The sequence below is a fragment of the Bufo bufo genome, chromosome 6, assembly GCF_905171765.1.
Source record: "Bufo bufo chromosome 6, aBufBuf1.1, whole genome shotgun sequence".
In the NCBI taxonomy this organism is placed as follows: Eukaryota; Metazoa; Chordata; class Amphibia; order Anura; family Bufonidae; genus Bufo; species Bufo bufo.
The window spans coordinates 242,865,654-242,893,470 of NC_053394.1; the positions used below are offsets into that span (position 1 = coordinate 242,865,654).

General features: G+C 41.3%; 1 protein-coding gene across 1 annotated transcript in view; it reads left to right on the top strand.

Moving 5' to 3' along the window:
* The window catches only part of GRID1 (glutamate ionotropic receptor delta type subunit 1), a 1,665,856-nt gene extending 1,646,402 nt beyond the window's left edge, over positions 1–19,454 (top strand). Inside the window, exon 16 of the mRNA XM_040434606.1 lies at positions 18,740–19,454. Within this exon, the coding sequence (XP_040290540.1) occupies positions 18,740–19,165 (426 nt within the window). The 3' untranslated portion in view covers positions 19,166–19,454. The remainder of the gene's footprint in view (positions 1–18,739) is intronic.
* The last annotated feature ends 8,363 nt before the right edge of the window (positions 19,455–27,817 follow it).

Sequence of the window (27,817 nt, forward strand, 5' to 3'; positions counted from 1 at the left end):
CACGGTAGTATATATTTACAAGCTCTACAATTATATTGTCCATATACTGTAGAAAGAAAAATAATAAATACACTGGACATGATGTGCAGAAATATCTCAGCCTTTGATCCAAACAGGAATAAAAAAAATCTCTAAATACAAAATAAAAAAGTCATGGTCTGATCAGTGAACTTTTAAATCTAAGGCTCAATTTGCATACCATATTACAACTGTTGGCTTTGATTTAGCATTAATAGTTCCAATGACCCTTCCCTGTACTACAATGATACTATCAGACTTGGCAAGAATCTAGCCCCATTGCACCATTAACTGAACAATAACATTCTACTGTAGCATCTGGGTCCCAGCTTTTCATCCAGCTGGCTCATGTATCAGCCTTTACAGCTCATAGTCATCATTAATGATTACTGACAATGTATTTTCCTCTCTACAGTAAGACAGGGTATAACAAATTGGGTTTCACATTTACTAGGTTGAGCACAGTCAGCTGGTAGAGACCTTGAAGGACTTGCTATAAATATAAACAACTGATTTCTGTAGATGACAATGTAGGCTGCAATAAAGCAGACATTTTATATGAATTGAAAGCTGATATTTTATGTATTTTAACAGCACAAATGTTTTATGCGGTTGTCATGGCCATATCAGTAAAGCAATAATTTTGGAAGTTGAGTTCTGCTCTAGCCAAGAAAGCATTGCATTATCTGTCTGCTATTTACGAGTACAGGGAAAACAGATTTATCTAATTGCCAATGTATATTGTACACTTTAGTAGCCAATAGGCCAACTCTTCACAAATTGTCTTACACAGTAACAAAGAAAAGGTAATATACAAAACACTGGAAATAGCGTAGTTTTAATTACAAATTCAGCAGGTTTCATTATTTTTTCTTATTGAAGTCTTTGTTATAACCATCCTTTATATGGAGCACTCTCAAATAGTATAATATTAATTATATTATAGAATACTAAAACTGCTATACTTGTGTCAAATAAAACATCCTTATAATTGCCCTATTCCTTTTTTGGCCAAGTGATTGTCAGTAGTGTTGATCGCAAATTTTTAGCGCGAATATTGGCACTTCGAGAATTCGCGAATATCTAGAATATAGTGCTATATCTTCGCAATTGTTAATATTCTAGATATTTTTTCATCAATACCCATGATCCCTCACTGCTTCTTGCTTGTGGGCCAATGAGAAGGCTGCAATATCTTTGACTCTAGAAGTAGTGTGGATCGCAAATTTTCCTATAGCGAATTTTTATTGCAAATTTTCAGATTGCTGATTTTTGCAATCAAGAAAATAATGACTGGAGATCACAAATTCTCTAATTCACGAATATATGACGAATATTCGCCCAAATATTTGCAAAATATCGCAAATTTGAATATTGCCCCTGCTGCTCATCACGGATTGTCAGCTTCTGCTTATACTGCTGTACCACCATGGATCTCTGAAGGTTGCTCCCCGTCATGGCCTGTCCTGCCAATATACGGTTTGCAGGATTGAAGCAGTCAGAAGATGGCTGCTGCTCTGCATCTTCATCAATCTTCATAGCCACTACCTTTCATGGATTGCCCAATAACCCATGGATGTGAGCATGCAGTGTGAACGTCATATCATACTTTGCTGCACATTACACCCTCATCCTGCAAGCCTGCACTTAGAAAGCCATGTTTTTCTATGCCCTGTAACTCTTATAGGATTTGGCAGCATCAGCATGCACTGTGCCTCACCAGCCATTTACATTATTAGGGTCAACAAGGTGCACAAATATGGGGACAATATGGCGCCTACATGACAGCAAATACACTTTTAAAAAGGAAATTACACAATTTGAATGTATGGATGATCATACATAGTGCTCCATACCTACCACATACAATGGAGAATGCCGCAATTTATTTTCTGTCATACAGTATTTATGCGAAATGCCTTCAGAGGTACAAACCTGAACTAACAGCTTTAGGGGAGTACAATTTAGCAGACCTGAGGTCGGGCAGAAACAAACTTCTTCATAATTGAATATGATACTGTGAGCTCATATTAAAGATGCTGTGTTCAGTCCAGGAAACATAGCCCACACACGGATCATGTTTACGGGACTGAGTATGCTCAAGTGAAATTGGCCTAAATGTACTCCCTATTTGTGTCATGTGTATGCTAATTAATTACCTATCCATAAACCAATGTCAGTTGTCAATTGTATACAACTAAGCTAGTAAGAAAGACGAAAACTTATGACTGTGGCATATGACCATTACACATTACCTCACTCAAGTATGGTACAGTGACTCACACAGACTCTGCAAGGTTCAACTTTAACAGCATTTTAATCAACAGTATTTTAGGAGAGGCACAGAGATTGATGATTATCAATAGCAAGGGAACAGCCTCTATATGCAGTCTAGGAAATATATCCACAGGCCTTTGCCACAGTCTCTGTACTTCACTTCACGGATGCCAGTGCCATGTCACAACATATACTATACATATAACATATATAACATAACAACATAATAAAGATCACCAGTTACTTCACTAACATTTTAACCACCTAACTGTTTTGCCCGAGTCCAGCTCCAGTAGTGGGAAAAGTAGCTCACTGTTCAACCTGAGCTGGGCAGAAAGTGGAAAGTGGAGGGCTGATTTAGATCCTGTTATCTCCTGAATGGTAGCAGCTAGAAACATGGAACTGGTCTTGCTTTAAAGCTGAAATTCCATCAGTGATATATTCAACTATACTTAACATATTACTGTCATTCAGGTATTGTCTTAAAGCTTGGAATGTCAGCCCATATCTTTACCTGGTACCAAACCAGAGATATGAGCAGCTAACCGCCCCCCCCCCCCCACACACTCCCTGTCAGTCTGCAGGTGTAACGGTCACGTCCACACACACACAGGGGGAAGGATAGTGACCACTGCGCTCCACCCTAACCCCTGGCCCTGCCTACTTGCCTCACGAGTCCTGATGACAAGGGACAACTGGACGACAGTCCCAACTTAGGATACGTGCAGGGAAGACAGACAAGACAAAATACGGAACATGAACGGACCGGGTCAGAACCAAGAGAGCTACGCAGTACAAAGGGTAAAGCAAAGAATGGTCAGGAGAAACCGGGATCAAATACCAGGAGAGTAGAGAAGTACAAGAGGAGTCCAAAGAGAGTAGTCAGGTGGGAGCCGAGGTCACAATACCAGGATGGATGCGCAGTACAGGAGGAGCAGGCAAAGGATCGTCAGGGAACGGAATCAGGTGAGTATTCAGTAGTCCAACAAATAGCCAGGAACCTAGAAATTAACAGGCAACCTGTGGCTAGCAGGCTGCCTTTATTTATAGTGGGGAGTGAGGGTCATGTGACGTGGCCAGCGTCACATGACTGACAGACCAACCAGTTGATCAGCTCGGCGCTCAAGGCAGACTTAGAAGCAGAGAGCCACCCAGCAGTAAAGTCGCCTTGGGAATGAGGTCAAACACAGATCCTCATTCCCAAAGCTAAGCAACAGTTCTGCGGGCAATGGGGGCCCGAGTGCACCTTCGGAACCCCGTTACAGTAGGAGAATGAGGGAGCAGCTGACAGCTGCAGGAGGAAAGGAAAACAACTGTAAAAATATATAATAATAAAATTATATTATTTTTAACACACAGTGAACGGCGTAAAAAAATTCCACAAAATAATGTAAAAATTGCTGTTTTTTTATCTTTCCCCCTAAAAATTCTAAATTCTAATAAAAGTTATTTGATATGCAATTTAAACCCCAAATTGGTTCCTAAAAAACCTACAACTAATCCCGCAAAATAAAATAAAAAAATTTAGAAGAAAATGTTTTAAGGTTATGACAAAGGAGGAAAATATTATTGGTTCTTAAGGCTAAAATTAATGATGCCACTAAGGGGTTAAAAATGCAATAGTGTCCCCTGTGTTGTGCACCAACAAGATTTACTGCAGACAGACATAAAAATCTACAATAAAAAAGTGACATTTTTGGGATGGTTTTTCTAATTTTAATGTGACTGTTAGGTCATTAGGAGGTTAAACTTTGAGGATACTGTTTGTAGAAAAAGGGTGGGTAAGTGCTCTGAAGGTCCTTATCAAGGTACCCCTTATAAGCTTACCAACAGAACAGTCTGTAAGCTCTACAAGCAGTTCCTCCTAGTAACAGAATTAGAGACAAGTAAATGAATTCTAAACAAATCAAATTTGTTATGAATTTTCCCAAAATTCTACCACCAAACAAAGCTACAGTTCTGGTGATTTCACTCGGATGACTCGTACAAAACTGTGCCTGCCATTTTACAATACAAACTCAGTACACTAGAGAGGTAAACAGGACAGGGAAGATGAAAACTGAGGATCTCATGGCCAAGGAGGAAGCCATGAGATGAAAACTGAGGATCTCATGGCCCAGGAGGAAGCCGTCCTGACCAGTAGGCATGCCCATGACGCTTTGCACTCAGCCTCACAGCCAATCGGAAGGGACAATAGCTCCATCCTCAATGCGCCTGCGCCGGGTGTAGATATATCGTCATCGGTGCAGGCGCATTGAGGATGGAGCGGCCGAGTGAGTGGCCGCCTCTCAGTGCGCCTGCGCAGATTGAAGATAGGTACGGCCGCGGCTCAGGCGCCAGATATTGAATGAAAACAGGCAGGGCCAGCACAGAACGATTCCGTTCCCTGGCCCTGTCAATCACAATGCGGAGGGGGCGTCATTACGATCGGAGGATGCGGCTGCTACCAGCAAGTAGCCGCCCTACTTGCTGGTAGCAAGGTAATTTACATATTATAAAAATCGATTTTTAGCAAATTCTACTGAATGAAAATCATTAATTAGCTTATGTATGCTGAGATCGCAGTGTAGGGATTATTAGTAAAGAAAAAAAAAAAAACGGTTTAATGGGGTGACAGAAGCCCTTTAACTCTGGACCTTTTATTTGCTCATTGTAATTGGGATAATGAGCGAATAACACACGCCTGGCCATGGAACAGCTGAGAAGCCAATTGTCCCATTACTTTTGGTTCCTTAACAAGTGGGAGGCACATATGCAAACTGTTGTAATTCCTACACCGTTCACCTGATTTGGATGTAAATACCCTCAAATTAAAGCTAACAGTCTGCAGGTAAAGCACATCTTGTTCGTTTCATTTCAAATCCATTGTGGTGGTGTATAGAGCCAAACATGTTAGAATTGTGTCGATGTCCCAATATTTATGGACCTGACTGTATACAACAGAGATTGTCTATTTAAAATATGTTGCCTGCCCACGAGCAGGGCTGGTGCAAAATTTTTGCCACCCTAGGCAAAAGCTAATTTTGCCGCCCCTTGACTCCGCCCATTGACCACTCCCCTTTACCCGCCCCTTTTTCAGCCACCTATTGCATGCAACATTTAACTATGGTCGTGTACCCTGTGCCAGTCTATGGTCATGTACCCTGTGCCAGTCTGACTATGGTCGCATACCCTGTGCCAGTCTGACTATGGTCATGTGTATATATAATATCCAGTCATTGTCTGCCACCTAGTACCATCCCAGTGATTCCAATCACTCTGCGCTTTTCAGCAGGTTGGCACACCAAACATGAGCAGTGCCACCTATTCACTGCCAGGCGCCATTCAGCCACTGTCTGAAATCCTGTACCACCAGGGCAACATAAAACAGTATGCTGCCTTGTGCCCTCTGCCAGTCTGGCGCTGTCCTGCACCCTGTACCATTCATAGCCCTTTAGACAGTCTGTGCCACCTATTAGGCTCCATGTGCCACTGCTGGTCACCCTGTGCCAGTCAGAATCTATGGCCCCTAGTCAAGCAGCAGGTGTGCCCTGACCCCTGTACACAAGTGTGTGCCACCCTGCTGTCAGTCACTGTCCTGTAGCCTCTGACACCCTAGTGCAGGTTGTCAGAGTGCGGTTGCCAGGGGTGCTCACCAAGTTCTGCTCCTCGCTGTGCTCCAGGTCCACATTGCCTTGGCTCTTGCCAAGATCATGTGTCTTCGGCGCGTGATCCCGCGAGACCCACCTCTGGAGGTCACTGGTCTTGCGGGATTGCGCGCCCGAAGTCAGGGCCGGTGCAAGGATTTTTGTCAACAGAAGCGAATCTACATTTTGGTGCCCCCCCCCCATCATTTCACATTTCTGCCCCTCATGATTCATGTCCATTTCTTGCCCCCCCCCCATCATTTCACATTTCTGCCCCTCATGATTCATGTCCATTTCTTGCCCTACATGTGCTAATATCATAGTGCCATCCTCTCCCCCTGCCCCCTAATATGCCAGTATCAAGTGCCTCTCTCCTCCCCCCTCCATGTGCCAGTATCATGGCGCCAATAGCCCCACTCCCCGTGGCAGTAAAGTAACAGTCCGGTATTAAAAAAAAAACAAAACACTTTAACATAGTAACATAGTACATAAGGCCGAAAAAAAACATTTGTCCATCCAGTTCGGCCTGTCATCCTGCAAGTTGATCCAGAGGAAGGCAAAAAAAACCTGTGAGGTAGAAGCCAATTTTCCTCACTTCAGGGGAATAAAAAATTCCTTCCCGACTCCAATCAGGCAATCAGACTATCTCCCTGGATCAACGACCCCTCTCTAGTAGCTATATCCTGTAATATTATTACACTCCAGAAATACATCCAGGCCCCTCTTGAATTCCTTTATTGTACTCACCATCACCACCTCCTCACACAGAGAGTTCCATAGTCTCACTGCTCTTACCGTAAAGAATCCTTTTCTATGTTTGTGTACAAACCTTCTTTCCTCCAAACGCAGAGGATGTCCCCTCGTCACAGTCACAGTCCTGGGGATAAATAGATGATGGGATAGATCTCTGTACTGACCCCTGATATATTTATACATAGTAATTAGATCTCCCCTCAGTCGTCTTTTTTCTAACGTGAATAACCCTAATTTTGATAATCTTTCAGGGTACTGTAGTTGCCCCATTCCAGTTATTACTTTAGTTGCCCTCCTCTGGACCCTCTCCAGCTCTGCTATGTCTGCCTTGTTCACAGGAGCCCAGAACTATACACAGTACTCCATGTGTGGTCTGACTAATGATTTGTAAAGTAGTAGGAATATGTTCTCATCACGGGCATCTATGCCCCTTTTGATGCAACCCATTATCTTATTGGCCTTGGCAGCAGCTGCCTGACACAGTTTTTTGCAGCTTAGTTTGCTGTTTATTAAAATTCCTAGATCCTTTTCCATGTCAGTGTTACCGAGTGTTTTACCATTTAGTATGTACGGGTGACTTGCATTATTCCTTCCCATGTGCATAACTTTACATTTGTCAGTGTTAAACCTCATCTGCCACTTATCTGCCCAAGCCTGCAATCTATCCAGATCCCTCTGTAGTAGTATACTATCCTCTTCAGTGTTAATTACTTTACACAGTTTAGTGTCATCTGCGAAAATTGATATTTTACTATGCAAGCCTTCTACAAGATCATTAATAAATATATTGAAGAGAATAGGGCCCAATACTGACCCCTGAGGTACTCCACTAGTGACAGTGACCCAATCTGAGTGTGTACCGTTAATAACCACCCTCTGTTTTCTATCATTGAGCCAGTTACTTACCCACTTACAGACGTTTTCTCCCAGTCCGCGCATTCTCATTTTATATACTTTCAGAAAAGTTTCTCCTGGGATTCGAACTCACATCCTTTTACATCAGAGGCAAGGCATTTACCCACACAGCTATGAGAGCAGTATAGCCAGTTACAAAAAAAAAAAAAAAAAAAAAAAAAGTAAAGTAACAGTGTGGTATTTCGAACATCACCAGAAGTGAATATTTTTGCTGCAGAAATTGTGCAATTTGCACAATTTTTCCCACAAACCTGTTGAAAAGATTCAACAGTTAATAATTTTACAATAACCATATTTTACTGCATCACTGGCAGTGTATATATTGTCCATAGATATTGTGAAATTGGGCCTTTTTTGATAGACGCATCATTTCATATCAGTGGCTGAGCTCACAGCTAGCACAGAGGCTAACAGACTAACCAAGATCCTCCCTCCTGATTGGCTATAAGGCTGCCTGTAAAGTATTGTGGGCAAGGCCACTGGCTGGGACCTTTCCTGGGTCATGTGATTCTCCATCTTCATCCTCCCTTGCCCTGGGACCCTCACTAGTGTACTGAATTTTAAAAGTAAAATGGTGAGTGCCACTTTGCATGATTTGTCCAAAGCAAATCCCACAAACTTTGGATTTGTTAGAAGAATTTTTGTAAAATTCATGATGAATGTGATTAATTTAACATTTATTTGCTCATCTCCAATTGTAACCAATAATTTATAACTAGTGATATACAAGTTAAAATTTTTAAATGTATTGCCCATCATTTTATTGTTTATGAATACAAGGTCATAGAAAAACAAGGATAGTATTTATCTTAATAAAAAAGTAAGCAAAGAATGAATAACTTAATGGATCAAAAAAGCATGGCATTTCAGGAATTCCCCTGAGCTAATTTTTTGGCTTATGTAAAGGGGCATCTTTCTTATCTCTCCTATCCGGTGGCCCATATAAATGGAAACTGAAGCAATCAATGAATTCATGAATATTCTTTCTTTACTTGACCTACTGTACTTGAACATGGTAACATAGTCTGTAAAGCTGAAAAAAGGCAGCTGTCCATCCAGTTCAGCCTGTTATTCTGTAAGTTGATCCAGAGGAAGGCAAAAAAACAAACAAAAAAAAAAAACAATCCCTGTATCAATGATACTTCTTCGAAAATCTAATAACTATTACCTGTAATATTTGTACACTTCATAAATACAGCCAGGCCCTTCTTGAACTCTTTTAGTGAAGTTACTAACATCACCTCCTCAGGCATAGAATTCCATTCACTGCACTTATTGTAAAGAATCCTCTTCAATGTTGGTGTAAAAACCTTCTTTCCTCTAGACGTAGAGGATGTCCCCTCGTCATAGTCACAGGTATAAATAGATTATGAGAGAGATCTCTGTACTGACCCATGATATATTCATATATGGTTGTTAGATCGCCCCTCAGTCATCCTTGTTTATAAACGAAATAACCCTAATTTTGATAATCTTTCTAATCTTTCTGGGTACTGTAGTCCACCCATTCCAGTTATTACTTTAGTTGACCTTCTTGGAACCCTCTCCAGTTCTGCTATGTCTTTCTTTTGCACAGTAGCCCAGTGGTCTGACTAGTGATTTGTAAAGTGGCAGGACTATGTTATCATCACTGGCATCTATGCCCCTTTTGATGAACCCAATAATCTTATTCGCCTTGGCAGCAACTGTTTGACACTGGTTTCTACACTTAATTTTGCTGTCCACTAAAATTCCTAAGGTCTTTTACATGTCAATGTTACCCATTGTTTTAACATTTAGTATGTACTGGTGACTTGCATTATTCCTTCCCATGTGCATAACATTAAATATATATGTTAAACATTATATGCCTCTTCTCTGTCCAAGCCTCCAGATGCATCTGTAGCAGTATACTGACCTCTTTAGTGATAATTACTTTACACAGTTCAGTGTTCTCTGCAAAAATCGATATTGTGTTATGAAACCCATCTACAAGATCATTAATAAATATATTGAAGAAAATATGGCCCAATACTGACCTCTGTGGTACCCACTAGTGACATTGACCCAATCAGAGTATGTGCTGTTAATAACCTCCCTCTGTTTCCAGTCACCAAGCCAGTTACTCACCCACATAGATAGATAAGGGGAAAATTTATTGAACTGATTCTGACTGATACTGCGCCCCCAGAAAAGTTAGTACATAAAATAAGAAGGCTTAAACTGGAAGACAATGGAGGAGATTTATCAAACTGGTGTAAAGTAGAACTGGCTTAGTTGCCCAAAGCAACCAATCAAATTTTACCTTTCATTTTCCAAAGGAACTGTGAAAAATGAAAGGTGGAATCTGATTGGTTGCAATGGGCAACTAAGCCAGTTCTACTTTACACCAGTTTGATAAATATCCTCCATTGTCTTTCAGTTTAAACCTTCTTATTTTATGTACTAACTTTTTATGTGGCGCAGTATCAGATGCTTTGGAGAAGTCAAGATATATGACACCCATTGACTAGAACTTACCACCTCATTGAAACTGATTAAATTAGTTTGATAGGACTGATCCCTCATGAAGCCATGCAGATACAACATTTGACGTTTATTTTCATTACTCCAGGATATTATCTCTTAAAATACTCAGTTTCCAAGCTCTGCTTTTTGACCTCTTTTTGAATATTGGCACCACATTTGCTAAGCGCAAATCCTATTAAACACTCCCTGTCATTATAGATTCCTTAAATGTCAGAAATAAGGGTCTAAGATAATGCTTAATTATTTTAGAATACAGGTGTGTATGCCATCTGGATCCAATGATATGTCTAGTTATGAAATTTACGATTTAGAATTACGTAATACTGTATAATATAAATAACTTTTTCTAAATACTAAGGGACACATTTATTAAGATCAGCATTTTAGACACCTGTCTTAATAAAGTCCCATAGCTAGTGGAAGATACACAAAAGTTATGAACAAGTGCAAGCCTCTCGATAACTTTGGCACATCCAGCTCCAGTTCTAAATGTAAGACAGCTTCCTAGCTGTCTTACATTTAGACCATTTTTTATGTCTAAAACAGGCGTAGAAAATGGTGAATGAGACGGACCTGCCGGAAATAAGCTCTTCTTTATTATTTTACTGTGTATGAGTGATGCTGCATTGCGCAGCGCAATCCTATGTTTGTTTACTGCTGGTGACATACCAGATTTTTACATCACTATGCTAAGCCGAGACTTTCATCTAGTAATGAGCTGGCACAGATTGGCGGTCTATAGCACTGCCCTAGGTTGTTTTGGAAGCAGTTACTATACAAAATAGCATATTATCCGCCTATGGTGATGCTATGTGAAAAAGAACATATGCTGCTGGGTTCCCTTGCAGATTAATGAATAGTCCCAACAAAAAGACATCATGCTATCAACTATTAACCACCTCCGGACCGCCTAACGCAGATTCGCGTTCCGGAGGTGGCAGCGCTGCGCACAGTCACGCATATACGCGTCATCTCGCGAGACGCGAGATTTCGCTCCAAGCCGGCCCGCGCATGCGCATCGCGGGCCGGCAAAAGTTAAAGAACAAGTTCGTCACCAGCCTGCCAGCAACGATCATTGGCTGGCAGGCTGGCGATTTTTAAAAAATCCAATCACAAGCCATATAACAGATCATATTAGTAAATATGATCTGTTATATGGCTTCTCTGCTCCTCTGCTGGTCCTTTTCGTCGGTTGGATCCAGCAGAGAAGCAGACATCACTGTGAGTACACCAAACACTTCACTGTAGCCCCTGATCACCCCCCTGCACCCCAATTAACCCTTTGATCACCCCTTTGATCGCCCCTGTCAATCACCAGTGAAAGGAAAAAAAGTGATCAGTGTAAACTGTCACATTTTTTTTTTCACTAGTATTGGCTGTTAGGTTTTAGGGATAGTTTAGGCCCCTTGGTTAGGTAGTTAGCGTCAGTTAGCGCCCACCCCACCGCACCGCAGTCACTTTTATTCGCTGAATAGCGTATCGCTAATCAGCATTTGTACTTTTATAGTATCTGTAAGTGATCAAAACTGATCACGGTCAGATCTATAATAGTATTAGTGTCACTTTAGTTCGCCCTCCACCCAAAACGCAGTGTTTGCCCGATCAGGCCTGATCGGTCGCCCACACGTGCGTTCACCCACGCCCGCCCCACCGCAGTGACAAAAAATATATATTTTTTGATCACTGCACATTCATTTTACACGCACTGCGGCGATAAAAAAATCTGTTTTGATATTTTTTATCAACCGCAGCGGCCTCCGGTACTTCGCTAGCCTCCCCTTTGTAAGACAGGCTTGCTTTTTTTCTTGGGTAGTCTCAGGGAATACCCCTAAATTTAGTAGTCCAAAATGTCAAACAGGGGGTATTCTTCTGAAAAGGCCTACAGGATTCTGACCCAGTCGGATGAGGAGTGGGAACCCTCATCTGACGAATCTAGCGGGTCAGAATATGAACCTGTAGAAAGCAGTGGCTCTCTGACCCAAAGTTCGGACGAGGAGGTGGAGGTCCCTGGCAGCACCAGGCGTACCCGGCCCCATGTCGCTAGACCACAGGTTATGCAGGATCCGCTTCAAGAGCAGCAGAGTGGGGCTGTCGCTGCCGGATCACGTGGTGAGGCATACACCAGCAGCGCAGCCCTCCCTGGACCTAGTACCAGCACTGCCGTACAACATGGTGACGTGGCGAGCACCAGAAGGGCAGTTGAAGCTGGTACGGTGGCACGTGCACTAGTTACCCCGTCGCAGCCACCGCACAGACAGGCCCGTAGAGCCCCTAGAATCCCTGAGGTGCTGGCAAACCCTGATTGGCAGTCACCAACTTCAGCCGCACCTGTAGTTCCCCCTTTCACTGCCCAGTCTGGAGTTCGGGTTGAGACGGCTCAAATCGGTTCGGCCCTGGGATTTTTTGAGCTGTTCTTGACTGCGGAGCTCTTGGACTTAGTCGTGGCAGAGACCAACCAGTATGCCACACAATTTATATCCGCCAACCCGGGAAGCTTTTATGCCCAGCCTTTCCGGTGGAAACCGGTCCAAGTTTCCGAAATTAAAATTTTTTTGGGCCTTCTCCTCAACATGGGCCTGACAAAAAAGCATGAATTGCGGTCATATTGGTCAACGCACCCGATTCATCACATGCCCATGTTCTCTGCAGCTATGTCCAGGGCACGATTTGAGGCCATCCTCCGTTTCCTGCATTTTAGCGACAACACCACCTCCCGTCCCAGAGGCCACCCAGCTTTTGACCGGCTCCACAAAATTCGGCCCCTCATAGACCATTTCAACCAGAAATTTGCAGATTTGTATACCCCCGAGCAAAACATCTGCGTAGACGAGTCCCTAATACATTTTACCGGGCGCCTTGGCTTCAAACAGTACATCCCAAGCAAGCGTGCCCGGTATGGGGTCAAATTGTATAAGTTCTGTGAAAGGGCCACAGGCTATACCCACAAATTTCGTGTCTATGAGGGAAAAGATCAGACCCTGGAACCGGTCGGTTGCCCTGACTACCTGGGGAGCAGTGGGAAGACAGTCTGGGACTTGGTGTCACCCTTATTCGGCAAGGGGTACCATCTTTATGTGGACAATTTTTACACAAGTGTGGCCCTCTTTAGGCATTTGTTTCTAGAACGGATTTGCGCCTGTGGCACCGCGCGAACTAGTCGCGTGGGCTTCCCCCAACGGCTTGTAACCACCCGTCTTGCAAGGGGGGAGAGGGCTGCCTTGTGTAACGAAGAACTGCTCGCGGTGAAATGGAGAGACAAGCGTGACGTTTACATGCTCTCCTCCATTCACGCAGACACGACAATCCAAATTGAGCGAGCAACCCGTGTCATTGAAAAGCCCCTCTGTGTCCACGACTATAATGCGCTCATGGGAGGGGTGGACTTCAATGACCAGATGTTGTCTCCGTATTTAGTTTCCCGCAGAACCAGACGCTGGTATAAGAAGGTGTCTGTATATTTAATTCAATTGGCGCTGTACAATAGTTTTGTTCTCTACAGTAAGGCTGGGAGAACACGATCTTTCCTCAAATTCCAGGAAGAGATCATCGAGAACCTCCTTTACCCAGGAGGTTCCGTGGCCCCATCCCCCAGTGTAGTTAGCCGTCTACACGAGCGACATTTCCCCAGTGTCGTTCCTGGTACCTCAACCCAACTGTCACCCCGAAAAAGATGTCGTGTCTGTAGCAGGAGTGGAATAAGGCGTGACACCCGCTATTTCTGTCCTGACTGTGCTGACCACCCTGCCCTATGCTATGGAGAGTGTTTCCGGAAGTACCACACACAGGTACACCTAGCATAGGGATTGCATCTCACAGGACAGGCACACAGGGCTATTAGGGCCCTTTTACTCTCAGCTGCTGCAAACCTCTCCTTTCACCTGGGATAAAGTGCATAACGTACTTCGCCACATCTTTGGGCGATTTGCGCTTTGCACATTGTCCCATGGGGAAGGAGAGGTTTGTTCTATAAAGGTAAAAAAAACTAAACAAAAAAAAAATTACCGGTAAGTAAAAAAGTTTAAAAAGTTTAAAAAAGTTAATATGTTCTGTTCTAAAGTTAATAAAGTTATTGCTTTGCGGCCTGGTTTTTTCTTTTTTGTTTTGTTTTTTTTACCTTTCAGGTAGACCAACCGATCGACTAGCTGCAGCACTGATGTGCATTCGGACAGAAGCATTGTGCTGCTGTCAGATTACACGCAAGTCGGTGTATGCGGCGCTGCAAGACGAGATTTCTCCTCTGCAGTAAAAGATATGTTTGCCGAGGCATATGAGCTGAGGAGGTGGCGGTGTTCATATACTTTGGCAAACACTTTGTACATATAAAAAAAAAAATCCCGGCAATGATTTATTCATCCACATCGATTGATGTGAATGGAGAAATCTGGTTTGCCAGGGCATACGAGCTGAAGTGGGTATGGATGTTGGGCGGAGCTCCTATGTCCTGGCAGACGCCTTTCCCCTCCTTTTTCTTTTTTTGGCAGAGATTTTTTCATCCACATTGATCGATGCGAATGAAGAAATCTGTGCCGTTCATTTTTTTCTTTCAGCCCAGAGGCTGAACGGAAAAAAAAAATCTCATTACCCGTATGCTCAATATAAGGAGAATAGCAGAAACTCCTAATGCTGGGCATACATGTAATGATTGCGGAGACCCTCAAATGCCAGGGCAGTACAAACACCCCACAAATAACACCATTTTGGAAAGAAGACACCCCAAGGTATTCGCTGAGGGGCATATTGAGTCCATGAAAGATTGAAATTTTTGTCCCAAGTTAGCGGAAAAGGAGACTTTGTGAGAACAAAATCCAAAAAATCAATTTCCGCTAACTTGTGCCAAAATTTATTTTTTTCAATGAACTCGCCATGCCCCTCATTGAATACCTTGGGGTGTCTTCTTTCCAAAATGGGGTCACATGTGGGGTATTTCTACTGCCCTGGCATTTTAGGGGCCCCAAAGCGTGAGAAGAAGTCTGGTATCCAAATGTCTAAAAATGCCCTCCTAAAAGGAATTTGGGCCCCTTTGCCCACCTAGGCTGCAAAAAAGTGTCACACATGTGGTATCTCCGTATTCAGCAGAAGTTGGGGAATATGTTTTGGGGTGTCATTTTACATATACCCATGCTGGGTGAGATAAATATCTTGGTCAAATGCCAACTTTGTATAAAAAAAATGGGAAAAGTTGTCTTTTGCCAAGATATTTCTCTCACCCAGCATGGGTATATGTAAAATGACACCCCAAAACACATTCCTTACCTTCTCCTGAGTATGGAGATACCAGATGTGTGACACTTTTTTGCAGCCTAGCTGGGCAAAGGGGCCCAAATTCCAAAGAGCACCTTTCAGATTTCACAGGTCATTTACCTACTTACCAGACATTAGGGCCCCTGGAAAATGCCAGGGCAGTATAACTGCCCCACAAGTGACCCCATTTTGGAAAGAAGACACCCCAAGGTATTCCGTGAGGGGCATGGCAAGTTCCTAGAATTTTTTATTTTTTGTCACAAGTTAGTGGAAAATGATGATTTTTTTTTTTCATACAAAGTCTCCTATTCCACTAACTTGTGACAAAAAAAAAAAAATTCCATGAACTCACTATGCCCATCAGCGAATACCTTGGGGTCTCTTCTTTCCAAAATGGGGTCACTTGTGGGGTAGTTATACTGCCCTGGCATTCAAGGGGCCCAAATATGTGGTAAGGAGTTTGAAATCAAATTCAGTAAAAAATGACCTGTGAAATCCGAAAGGTGCTCTTTGGAATATGGGCCCCTTTGCCCACCTAGGCTGCAAAAAAGTGTCACACATCTGGTATCTCCGTACTCAGGAGAAGGTGGGGAATGTGTTTTGGGGTGTCATTTTATATATACCCATGCTGGGTGAGAGAAATATCTTGGCAAAAGACAACTTTTCCCATTTTTTTATACAAAGTTGTCATTTGACCAAGATATTTATCTCACCCAGCATGGGTATATGTAAAAAGACACCACAAAACACATTCCTCAACTTCTCCTGAGTACGGCAATACCACATGTGTGACACTTTTTTGCAGCCTAGGTGGGCAAAGGGGCCCATATTCCAAAGAGCACCTTTCGGATTTCACTCGTCATTTTTTACAGAATTTGATTTCAAACTCCTTACCACACATTTGGGCCCCTAGAATGCCAGGGCAGTATAACTACCCAACAAGTGACCCCATTTTGGAAAGAAGAGACCCCAAGGTATTCGCTGATGGGCATAGTGAGTTCATGGAAGTTTTTATTTTTTGTCACAAGTTAGTGGAATATGAGACTTTGTATGAAAAAAAAAAAAATCATCATTTTCCACTAACTTGTGACAAAAAATAAAAAATTCTAGGAACTCGCCATGCCCCTCACGGAATAGCTTGGGGTGTCTTCTTTCCAAAATGGGGTCACTTGTGGGGTAGTTATACTGCCCTGGCATTCTAGGGGCCCAAATGTGTGGTAAGGAGTTTGAAATCAAATTCTGTAAAAAATGACGAGTGAAATCCGAAAGGTGCTCTTTGGAATATGGGCCCCTTTGCCCACCTAGGCTGCAAAAAAGTGTCACACATCTGGTATCTCCGTACTCAGGAGAAGGTGGGGAATGTGTTTTGGGGTGTCATTTTATATATACCCATGCTGGGTGAGAGAAATATCTTGGCAAAAGACAACTTTTCCCATTTTTTTATACAAAGTTGTCATTTGACCAAGATATTTATCTCACCCAGCATGGGTATATGTAAAAAGACACCCCGAAACACATTCCTCAACTTCTCCTGAGTACGGGGATACCAGATGTGTGACACTTTTTTGCAGCCTAGGTGGGCAAAGGGGCCCATATTCCAAAGAGCACCTTTCGGATTTCACTCGTCATTTTTTACAGAATTTGATTTCAAACTCCTTACCACACATTTGGGCCCCTAGAATGCCAGGGCAGTATAACTACCCCACAAGTGACCCCATTTTGGAAAGAAGAGACCCCAAGGTATTCGCTGATGGGCATAGTGAGTTCATGGAAGTTTTTATTTTTTGTCACAAGTTAGTGGAATATGAGACTTTGTATGAAAAAAAAATAAAAAATAAAAATCATCATTTTCCACTAACTTGTGACAAAAAATAAAAAATTCTAGGAACTCGCCATGCCCCTCACGGAATACCTTGGGGTGTCTTCTTTCCAAAATGGGGTCACTTGTGGGGTAGTTATACTGCCCTGGCATTCTAGGGGCCCAAATGTGTGGTAAGGAGTTAGAAATCAAATTCTGTAAAAAATGATGAGTGAAATCCGAAAGGTGCTCTTTGGAATATGGGCCCCTTTGCCCACCTAGGCTGCAAAAAAGTGTCACACATCTGGTATCTACGTACTCAGGAGAAGGTGGGGAATGTGTTTTGGGGTGTCATTTTATATATACCCATGCTGGGTGAGAGAAATATCTTGGCAAAAGACAACTTTTCCCATTTTTTTATACAAAGTTGTCATTTGACCAAGATATTTATCTCACCCAGCATGGGTATATGTAAAAAGACACCCCAAAACACATTCCTCAACTTCTCCTAAGTACGGGGATACCAGATGTGTGACACTTTTTTGCAGCCTAGGTGGGCAAAGGGGCCCATATTCCAAAGAGCACCTTTCGGATTTCACAGGTCATTTTTTACTGAATTTGATTTCAAACTCTTTACCACACATTTGGGCCCCTAGAATGCCAGGGCAGTATAACTACCCCACAAGTGACCCCATTTTGGAAAGAAGAGACCCCAAGGTATTCGCTGATGGGCATAGTGAGTTCATAGAACTTTTTATTTTTTGTCACAAGTTAGTGGAATATGAGACTTTGTAAGAAAAAAAAAAAATCATCATTTTCCGCTAACTTGTGACAAAAAATAAAAAGTTCTATGAACTCACTATGCCCATCAGCGAATACCTTAGGGTGTGTACTTTCAGAAATGGGGTCATTTGTGGGGTGTTTGTACTGTCTGGGCATTGTAGAACCTCAGGAAACATGACAGGTGCTCAGAAAGTCAGAGCTGCTTCAAAAAGCGGAAATTCACATTTTTGTACCATAGTTTGTAAACGCTATAACTTTTACCCAAACCATTTTTTTTTTACCCAAACATTTTTTTTTTATCAAAGACATGTAGAACTATAAATTTAGAGCAAAATTTCTATATCGATGTCGTTTTTTTTGCAAAATTTTACAACTGAAAGTGAAAAATGTCATTTTTTTGCAATAAAATCGTTAAATTTCGATTAATAACAAAAAAAGTAAAAATGTCAGCAGCAATGAAATACCACCAAATGAAAGCTCTATTAGTGAGAAGAAAAGGAGGTAAAATTCATTTGGGTGGTAAGTTGCATGACCGAGCAATAAACGGTGAAAGTAGTGTAGGTCAGAAGTGTAAAAAGTGGCCTGGTCTTTCAGGGTGTTTAAGCACTGGGGGCTGAGGTGGTTAAGAGCAAGAAGAGTTTTTCCAATGAGGGTATTCCATATTTCCTTTAATTTCTTAATCATATTGATTATCTACTAGTATTTAAATCTCATAGAAAAGCACATTAATATATTAACACTTATAATTATTATTTGTACGATACATTTGCACCTATCATTCCTCTTTGTTTATTGTTCCTTATTTCTCTATTTTTCCTAGGATAAGGAAGTTAATTTGGAGCAAGTACACAGACGTATGAACAGCTTGATTGATGAAGATATGGCCCATAAGCAGATCTCTACTGCATCAATTGAAATATCAGCATTGGAGATTGGTGGTATGCCATCAAGTCAATCCTTGGAGCCAATTCGGGAATACCAGAATACACAACTTTCAGTCACCACCTTTTTACCTGAACAATCTAGTCATGGTGGTAGGACACTTACTTCTGTTTCAAGCAGTAACTTACCATTGCCCCTTAGCAGTTCCGCCACCATGCCCTCCATACAATGTAAACACAGATCGCCAAATGGAGGACTATTTCGTCAAAGTCCTGTGAAAACACCCATGCCAATGTCATTCCAGTCCATGCCAGGGGGACCCATTCCAGAAGCCATTGAGACTTCTCATGGAACATCTATATAGTTAAAACACAAAAAACCTACAAAGCTTTTTAATACAACTAAAAACTCTTACATTTTTCCTGTATATATATGTAAATAACAAAAGAATGAAGTGGGTTAAAAGTGTATTTTGAATATTCCCATTTTTGAAGTCAGTAAAACAAACAAAAAATGTGTGAATGGCTTTGTAAATTTTGTTCTATCTGAATAAATCAGCAACTTACTTGTGACCCTTCTCAAGTGCCAAAGAAGACCTGTGACTGGGACAGAAGGCCACCAGCCCTTCAACAAGTTTCATTTTCAGTTGGGTTCATTAATTGCTTAGACTATCACATTTTTTCAAAGTTCTCTAGTCACCACGTGGCATTTCATATTAATATAGGCTGAAAAAAAGTTTAGATCGAGCATTAGTATAAAAGACAACAAATTGTAGCTATGTTAAAAAAAATATGGAAATCAGTTAAATTATCGCTAAAATGTTTATTCTAACAATAAGCGCTTAGGATTGAATCTCCACAAAAAAATTCTAGGTTAAAGCACTGGTTTATTAAATTGTATTTTATGTCTACTGTGCTGTGTGGCCTTTTGATTTAACCTTTACAATTGGCAGGATCTATGATATCTTTGGTGGGAAATAGAGAGGTTAGAGGTGAGAAGGAAAATCTGTTGAGCGAAACCTGTAATCATCTTTTTGTGGCACATACAATAAAAGGTTGGTTTGTACCAATTATTTATAAATGGGAAAAAGTTGATGAAAACATAGTATGTTCTTCTGTATCCTGAGCCTTAAAGAATAACTGGACAGAAAAGAAAACTTAATCTTCTACATATAATATGTCTGAAAGTGGAACTTCTAAGCATTAATTACTTCCTGTTGTGCTGTAGAGCATGATATACTGCAGTAAATATGATCAACATTAGAGATACAGATCGTATTTCACAAAAGTTTCAGACTTCCATTAATCCGAAACCTCAGGAATTTGTCCAGCACAAACTGTGCAAAATGGTGCCTGCCATTTTACAAATCAGAAGACAGCGAAAGATGATCATATGACCTTCGGTACTGGCCCGACAGGCTTATCCATAATACCCTGCCAGCAGCCCTCCCTCTAATACAGACAGTCATGAGGAACTATAGGTGAGTCTTAATCACTATAAAACAGCCCAACCAGAAAATGTTTCTGCTTTGTGTGGATGCATATTGGAGACAGAAAACATCAGAGAATAACAGAAAATAGGTTAGTGTCAGGGAGTGTATTTCATGGTGAGAAGAAAATAAGTAGATTTACAGAAAAAAAAAAAATAAATAGATAGAAGTCAGACTCAGTCAATGTCAGTGTGTTCGGCAGACACCAGCAGTCATTTCTATGAGTGACTACTGCTGAAGTTATACCATTCAATTTCTTACGTCAATTTGTGAATCATCAATTTTCATCAGATCATTCATAAATCTTCACAGAGTGTCACAAAAAACGTATTGAGGGCAATCAGGGCACTTTTCATTTGGATGGAATTTATTCAGGCAGAATCGAATCTGTTGGACGTTTCAAAGAAATAGGACCTGAAAGAAATTTTGGGACATTAATTTACCTAATTAAAATGTGTGACAATCACAAAGGAAAATAAGTTTGTAAAACAATAGTCAATTTTAAATTTATTTACCTTTTTTGGATATGACTTTTAAAATATAGAGTGTTCTTTTATAATTGATTTGGCATTTGTGCTATCTAGAAAATGAGAAACAGATCATTATCTTAGATGTAGTGCAGTTTTAATATGACTTTCAGTATTTATTTTTAGAATTTTTATGGTCAATTGCATAATTATATTATGTTTAACATCAGACTCTCAGATATAAAAAATAAGATAGCTTCTAAACAAAATGTCATGTATAGAGGTGAAAAATCTGTACTTGGAGAATAACATATAGCAGTTATAGTTTAACCCTTTCCCAACATGTGACATACTATTATGTCACATGTCCAGTCTATAAAGGTGGTGCCAGCTCCTGAGCAGAGCGAGCGCCATAGCAACCAGGTGCATGCTGTTTCATATAGCAGGCATTCACGACTAATGTCCGCGATCAGCGGTAATGCCAATCGCGGACATTTAACTTCTCAGATGCCATTGTCAATCCTGACAATGGTATCTGAACACGCTAAATACTGGAAGCCCATGCTTCTGGTAATGCTCTGACTCCCCTGTTCGGTGATCGGAGGAGCCAGAGCATATGTGCGGAATCCCCTGTCATAGTGAAAGACAGGAGACTGCTGCACGGTGTCTCCTATGAAGCCCTTGCCTGTAGCAGGGCTCCATAGGAAACTAATAAATTCATCATAGACTCCAATGCTAGCGCATTGGAGTCAGGACAATAGCAATCTAATGATAGCTTGTTATAGTTCCCTATGGGAACTATAAAATAAAAGTGCAAAAAAATAATAAAGTTTTTAAAAATAAAAAAATATAATTCTTGTCACCCCCCTTTCCCCAAAATAAGAATAAAAAATGTAAAAAATAAATAAATAAAATATACATAATGGGTATCGCCACGTGCAAAAAACGCCCATACTATCAAAATCTAAAAGTATCAATCATATACAGAAAAAGGTGCAATGAAAAAAGGGTTAAAACGGCCCATTTGCCATTTTTGGTTGCTTCTCCTTCCACAAAAAATGAATAAAAAGTGATCAAAAAGTTGCACACACGCCACTAATGATGGACGAACATCTGCCGGGACGTTAAGCGAACGCGATAGCTCGAACGCGATCAAATGTTCGCGAACCTCAAGTTTGCGGCGGGTCCCATTCATTTTAATGGCAGGCGAACCTGAAAAACCTTCAGCTCATATTTGCAGCCAAGAAATAATTACTAGAAGTGCACAAATAGTCCCACAACATGGACAGTGACATACCAGATGTATTATTCGAATTTGCGATCTCCATTCATTTTTGTTTTCAATGCGAAAAATCGGCAATATAATTTTCGCATACGCGCATGCACAAATGCACTATACAGTACCCAAATGCACTATAAAGAAAGTATATTGGTATATAACAACCCGCTTCAATCAGTTTTTTGAGGGGACGACTGGTATATCACACCAGTAGAAATTATTTGTTCCAATAATGCTTGTCCCTCTATATACCTGCAGTATCGCAGCAGAACCGCACACAACTGCCGCACAATACAAATGCACTATAATATACTTTCTAACATAGAAAGTATATTATAACATTGTACAAGGAAGGCAATCCATTAGAATATACATAAAGATAAAACATAACTTTTAATAATTTTACTATGAGGGTCCATTCACACGTCCGTAAGTGTTTTGCAGATCCGCAAAACACAGACACTGGCAACGTACATTCCGCAATTTGCGGACCGCACATCGCCGGCACTATAATAGAAAATGCCTAATCTTGTCTGCAATTGCGGACAAGAATAGGACATGTTCTATTTTTTTGCGGAAACGGAAGCACGGATGCGTAAGTGCGAATCCGCAAATGCGGATGTGGATCCACAAATGCGGATGCGGACAGCACATTCCGGCCCCATTGAAAATTAATGGGTCTGCACCCGTTCCGCAAAATTGCGAAACGGATGCAAACCCATTTTGCGGACGTGTGAATGGAAAAGATATCCCTTTAAAATAAAAATTAATTAAATTATTAAAGTTAAGCAAAAAGCATAGATGTGGTAGGCAATAACAAGTGCTCGGCGGCACTAAATCAGGTGCTCGGCAGCACCAAATCAGAAATTAAATGTCCTACCACAACCTGGGGGTTCCAGTGCACATCCACGAATCCCGGAGGGAAAGCAAAAAACATCTATCCCTGGGCTAGATGATGATGTGGTATTGAAGGACAGGGTGGGCAAAAAAACTGTCCCTGATATTTCCCTACAGGGGGGTGCTATTCTGGCCCTGATAGCCAAACCACAGACCACCCGCCCTGATAAGAGTGACCCCGTCCGGAACTTTACCCTATATAAAAATGGCCCTAGTAAGCCCCTAGCCCCTAGGCCCTAGGCTTCTGACTTCCAGGTGATCACTCTCTGCCTGAGGAGGTGGTGATGGTGAGTACAATAAAGGAATTCAAGAGGGGCCTGGACGTATTTCTGGAGCTTAATAATATTACAGGCTATAGCTACTAGAGAGGGGTCGTTGATCCAGGGAGTTATTCTGATTGCATGATTGGAGTCGGGAAGGAATTTTTTATTCCCCTAAAGTGGAGAAAATTGGCTTCTACCTCACAGGGTTTTTTGCCTTCCTCTGGATCAACTTGCAGGATAACAGGCCGAACTGGATGGACAAATGTCTTTTTTCGGCCTTATGTACTATGTTACTATGTTACTATGTTACTATATAGATCTAGGTGTTTTTGACTCATTATAAAAGTATATTATAAGTATATCGCACCCCTCTGTGTATCACACCTATCGATAGCACACCTGAATGTAAAATGGCGGCCAGATCAGGTTTATTTATATAGTACGGGGTATGTCCATGTGCTGAAACGTCTCAATTGGCTGTCCTGTACCACCTGATGGATGTGTCATGGGTCAAAGTTATTCACAATGTAAAAGAATATGGCGAGCGCGAATATCTCCATATGTTTGCATGTTCGGCGAATCGCGAACACGCAAAGTTTGCCGTGAAATGACCGCCGGGTAAACCGCAAGGCCATCTCTACACACAACAATAGTATCAATTAAAAATACAGATTGCCCTGCAAAAATGAGCCCACATACAGCTCTGCAAAAATAATTACAAATAAGTTAAAGGGGTTAGAAATGACAACAACAAAAAAATAAATAAAATTTTTGCTGTCATTTTCAGTATCAAAACACATGAAAAACTATACATACAGTACAGACCAAAAGTTTGGACACACCTTCTCATTCAAAGAGTTTTCTTTATTTTCATGACTATGAAGGCATCAAAACTATGAATTAACACATGTGGAATTATATACTTAACAAACAAGTGTGAAACAACTAAAAATATGTCATATTCTAGGTTCTTCAAAGTAGCCACCTTTTGCTTTGATTACTGCTTTGCACACTCTTGGCATTCTCTTAATGAGCTTCAAGAGGTAGTCCCCTGAGATGGTCTTCCAACAGTCTTGAAGGAGTTCTCAGAGATGCTTAGCACTTATTGGCCCTTTTGCCTTCACTCTGCGGTCCAACTCACCCTAAACCATCTCGATTGGGTTCAGGTCCGGTGACTGTGGAGGTCAGGTCATCTGGCGCAGCACCCCATCACTCTCCTTCATGGTCAAATAGCCCTTACTTTCAAAGTTTTCCCAATTTTTCGGCTGACTGACTGACCTCCATTTCTTAAAGTAATGATGGGCACTCGTTTTTCTTTACTTAGCTGCTTTTTTCTTGCAATAATACAAATTCTAACAGTCTATTCAGTAGGACTATCAGCTGTGTATCCACCTGACTTCTCCTCAACGCAACTAATGGTCCCAACCCCATTTGTAAGGGAAGAAATCACACTTATTAAACCTGACAGGGCACACCTGTGAAGTGAAAACCATTTCAGGGGACTACCTCTTGAAGCTCATCAAGAGAATGCCAAGAGTGTGCAAAGCAGTAATCAAAGCAAAAGGTGGCTACTTTGAAGAACCTAGAATATGACATATTTTCAGTTGTTTCACACTTGTTTGTTATGTATATAATTCCACATGTGTTAATTCACAGTTTTGATGCCTTCAGTGTGAATCTACAATTTCCATAGTCATGAAAATAAAGAAAACTCTTTGACTGACAAGGTGTGTCCAAACTTTTGGTCTGTACTGTATGTGGTATCGTCAAATTCATACTGACCTGAAGAATGAAGATCACAAGTCAGTTTTACTGCATAATGAATGGTGTGAAAAAAAACTGTAAAACTGTGGCAAAATTGTGTTTTTTTTTTTTCAAATCCACCACCTTTCGAACTTGTTTCCCTCTACATTCTATGCAGTATTAAATGGTAGCGTTGGAAATATAACTTGTCCTGCAAAAAAAAAAGCTCTCATAGGGCTACTTGAATGGAAAAATAAAAAAGTTATGGCTCTGGGAAGGGGGGAAGCACAAAACGAAAATGCAAAGTAAAAAATAAAACATCCGGGGTAGAAGGTGTTAAATTAATTTAGGAGCCTGCCAGCTATGGAAGCCCAGGAGATCCAGCCTGAGGGCTGGGTCTCCTAGGCAACTGTCAGTGTCTTACTGTGTAAGACGCTGACAGTTCAATTCAGTACAATACATAATGTATTGTATTGAATTGAAACAGGGATCAAACCCTGAAAATGTAAAGTCCCACAGTAAGACAAATGTAAAAAAGTGAAAAAAGTGTTTTTCTTTATAATAAAAAAATTTAAATTTTAAGCAAAACAAAAAAAAGAGTAGTGTTGATCGAGCACCAAAGTGCTTGGGTGCTCATGTGCTCTGGCTGAACATCAGAGTATAATGGAAGTCAATGGGAGAACCCGAGCATTAAACCAGGCACCCCCTGCTCTGAAGAGGGGAGGGTGCCAGGTTCATAGGAAAAGGTCAGAAATTGATGGAAACACCAGCAAAAGTGTTCAGGAACAGCATGGGGAGAATGTCTGGATGCATCTTGGACACCCAGGTCGCTGCTGGGAACGATGTTGTCCGAATAGTACGCCACTTTTACAGACTGACAATAATAAGCACCAAACCGAAGATAAAATCAAAAATTTTTTAGGAAACATTCTTTCCTGTAAATTTACTTGTACAGGGAGTGCAGAATTATTAGGCAAGTTGTATTTTTGAGGATTAATTTTATTATTGAACAACAACCATGTTCTCAATGAACCCAAAAAACTCATTAATATCAAAGCTGAATATTTTTGGAAGTAGTTTTTAGTTTGTTTTTAGTTTTAGCTATTTTAGGGGGATATCTGTGTGTGCAGGTGACTATTACTGTGCATAATTATTAGGCAACTTAACAAAAAACAAATATATACCCATTTCAATTATTTATTTTTACCAGTGAAACCAATATAACATCTCAACATTCACAAATATACATTTCTGACATTCAAAAACAAAACAAAAACGAATCAGTGACCAATATAGCCACCTTTCTTTGCAAGGACACTCAAAAGCCTGCCATCCATGGATTCTGTCAGTGTTTTGATCTGTTCACCATCAACATTGCGTGCAGCAGCAACCACAGCCTCCCAGACACTGTTCAGAGAGGTGTACTGTTTTCCCTCCTTGTAAATCTCACATTTGATGATGGACCACAGGTTCTCAATGGGGTTCAGATCAGGTGAACAAGGAGGCCATGTCATTAGATTTTCTTATTTTATACCCTTTCTTGCCAGCCACGCTGTGGAGTACTTGGACGCATGTGATGGAGCATTGTCCTGCATGAAAATCATGTTTTTCTTGAAGAATGCAGACTTCTTCCTGTACCACTGCTTGAAGAAGGTGTCTTCCAGAAACTGGCAGTAGGACTGGGAGTTGAGCTTGACTCCATCCTCAACCCGAAAAGGCCCCACAAGCTCATCTTTGATGATACCAGCCCAAACCAGTACTCCACCTCCACCTTGCTGGCGTCTGAGTCGGACTGGAGCTCTCTGCCCTTTACCAATCCAGCCACGGGCCCATCCATCTGGCCCATCAAGACTCACTCTCACTTCATCAGTCCATAAAACCTTAGAAAAATCAGTCTTGAGATATTTCTTGGCCCAGTCTTGACATTTCAGCTTGTGTGTCTTGTTCAGTGGTGGTCGTCTTTCAGCCTTTCTTACCTTGGTCATGTCTCTGAGTATTGCACACCTTGTGCTTTTGGGCACTACAGTAATGTTGCAGCTCTGAAATATGGCCAAACTGGTGGCAAGTGGCATCTTGGCAGCTGCACGCTTGACTTTTCTCAGTTCATGGGCAGTTATTTTGCGCCTTGGTTTTTCCACACGCTTCTTGCGACCCTGTTGACTATTTTGAATGAAACGCTTGATTGTTCGATGATCACGCTTCAGAATCTTTGCAATTTTAAGAGTGCTGCATCCCTCTGCAAGATATCTCACTATTTTTGACTTTTCTGAGCCTGTCAAGTCCTTCTTTTGACCCATTTTGCCAAAGGAAAGGAAGTTGCCTAGTAATTATGCACACCTAATATAGGGTGTTGATGTCATTAGACCACACCCCTTCTCATTACAAGATGCACATCACCTAATATGCTTAATTGGTAGTAGGCTTTCGAGCCTATACAGCTTGGAGTAAGACAACATGCATAAAGAGGATGATGTGGTCAAAATACTAATTTGCCTAATAATTCTGCACTCCCTGTATATAAAGTGCAAGTGCTGTCAAAAATTACAAGGAAGAGGCACTCTGATGCAACCTGTATATCACATAAAGGGCTGCCAAAAATTACAAGGAAACAGCACTCCAATACACCCGTTGTTACACATAAAGGAGGGCATCATACACAGCCTTGAAAAATTATGATTGATGGCCTGCTGGTGACCCTAAAAAAAAATTTGGAGCAAGGGCCTGCTGATCTGACCATCTAAAACATTATGGACGAGGGCCTGCTGCCGCTTTGGTGACTCTAGATAACCTGGGGCCGATCGCCTGTCCTTGTGACGGCGACGATCAATTCGGATGTCTGCCCTATCAACTTTTGATGTTATTTTCAGCGCAGACCATG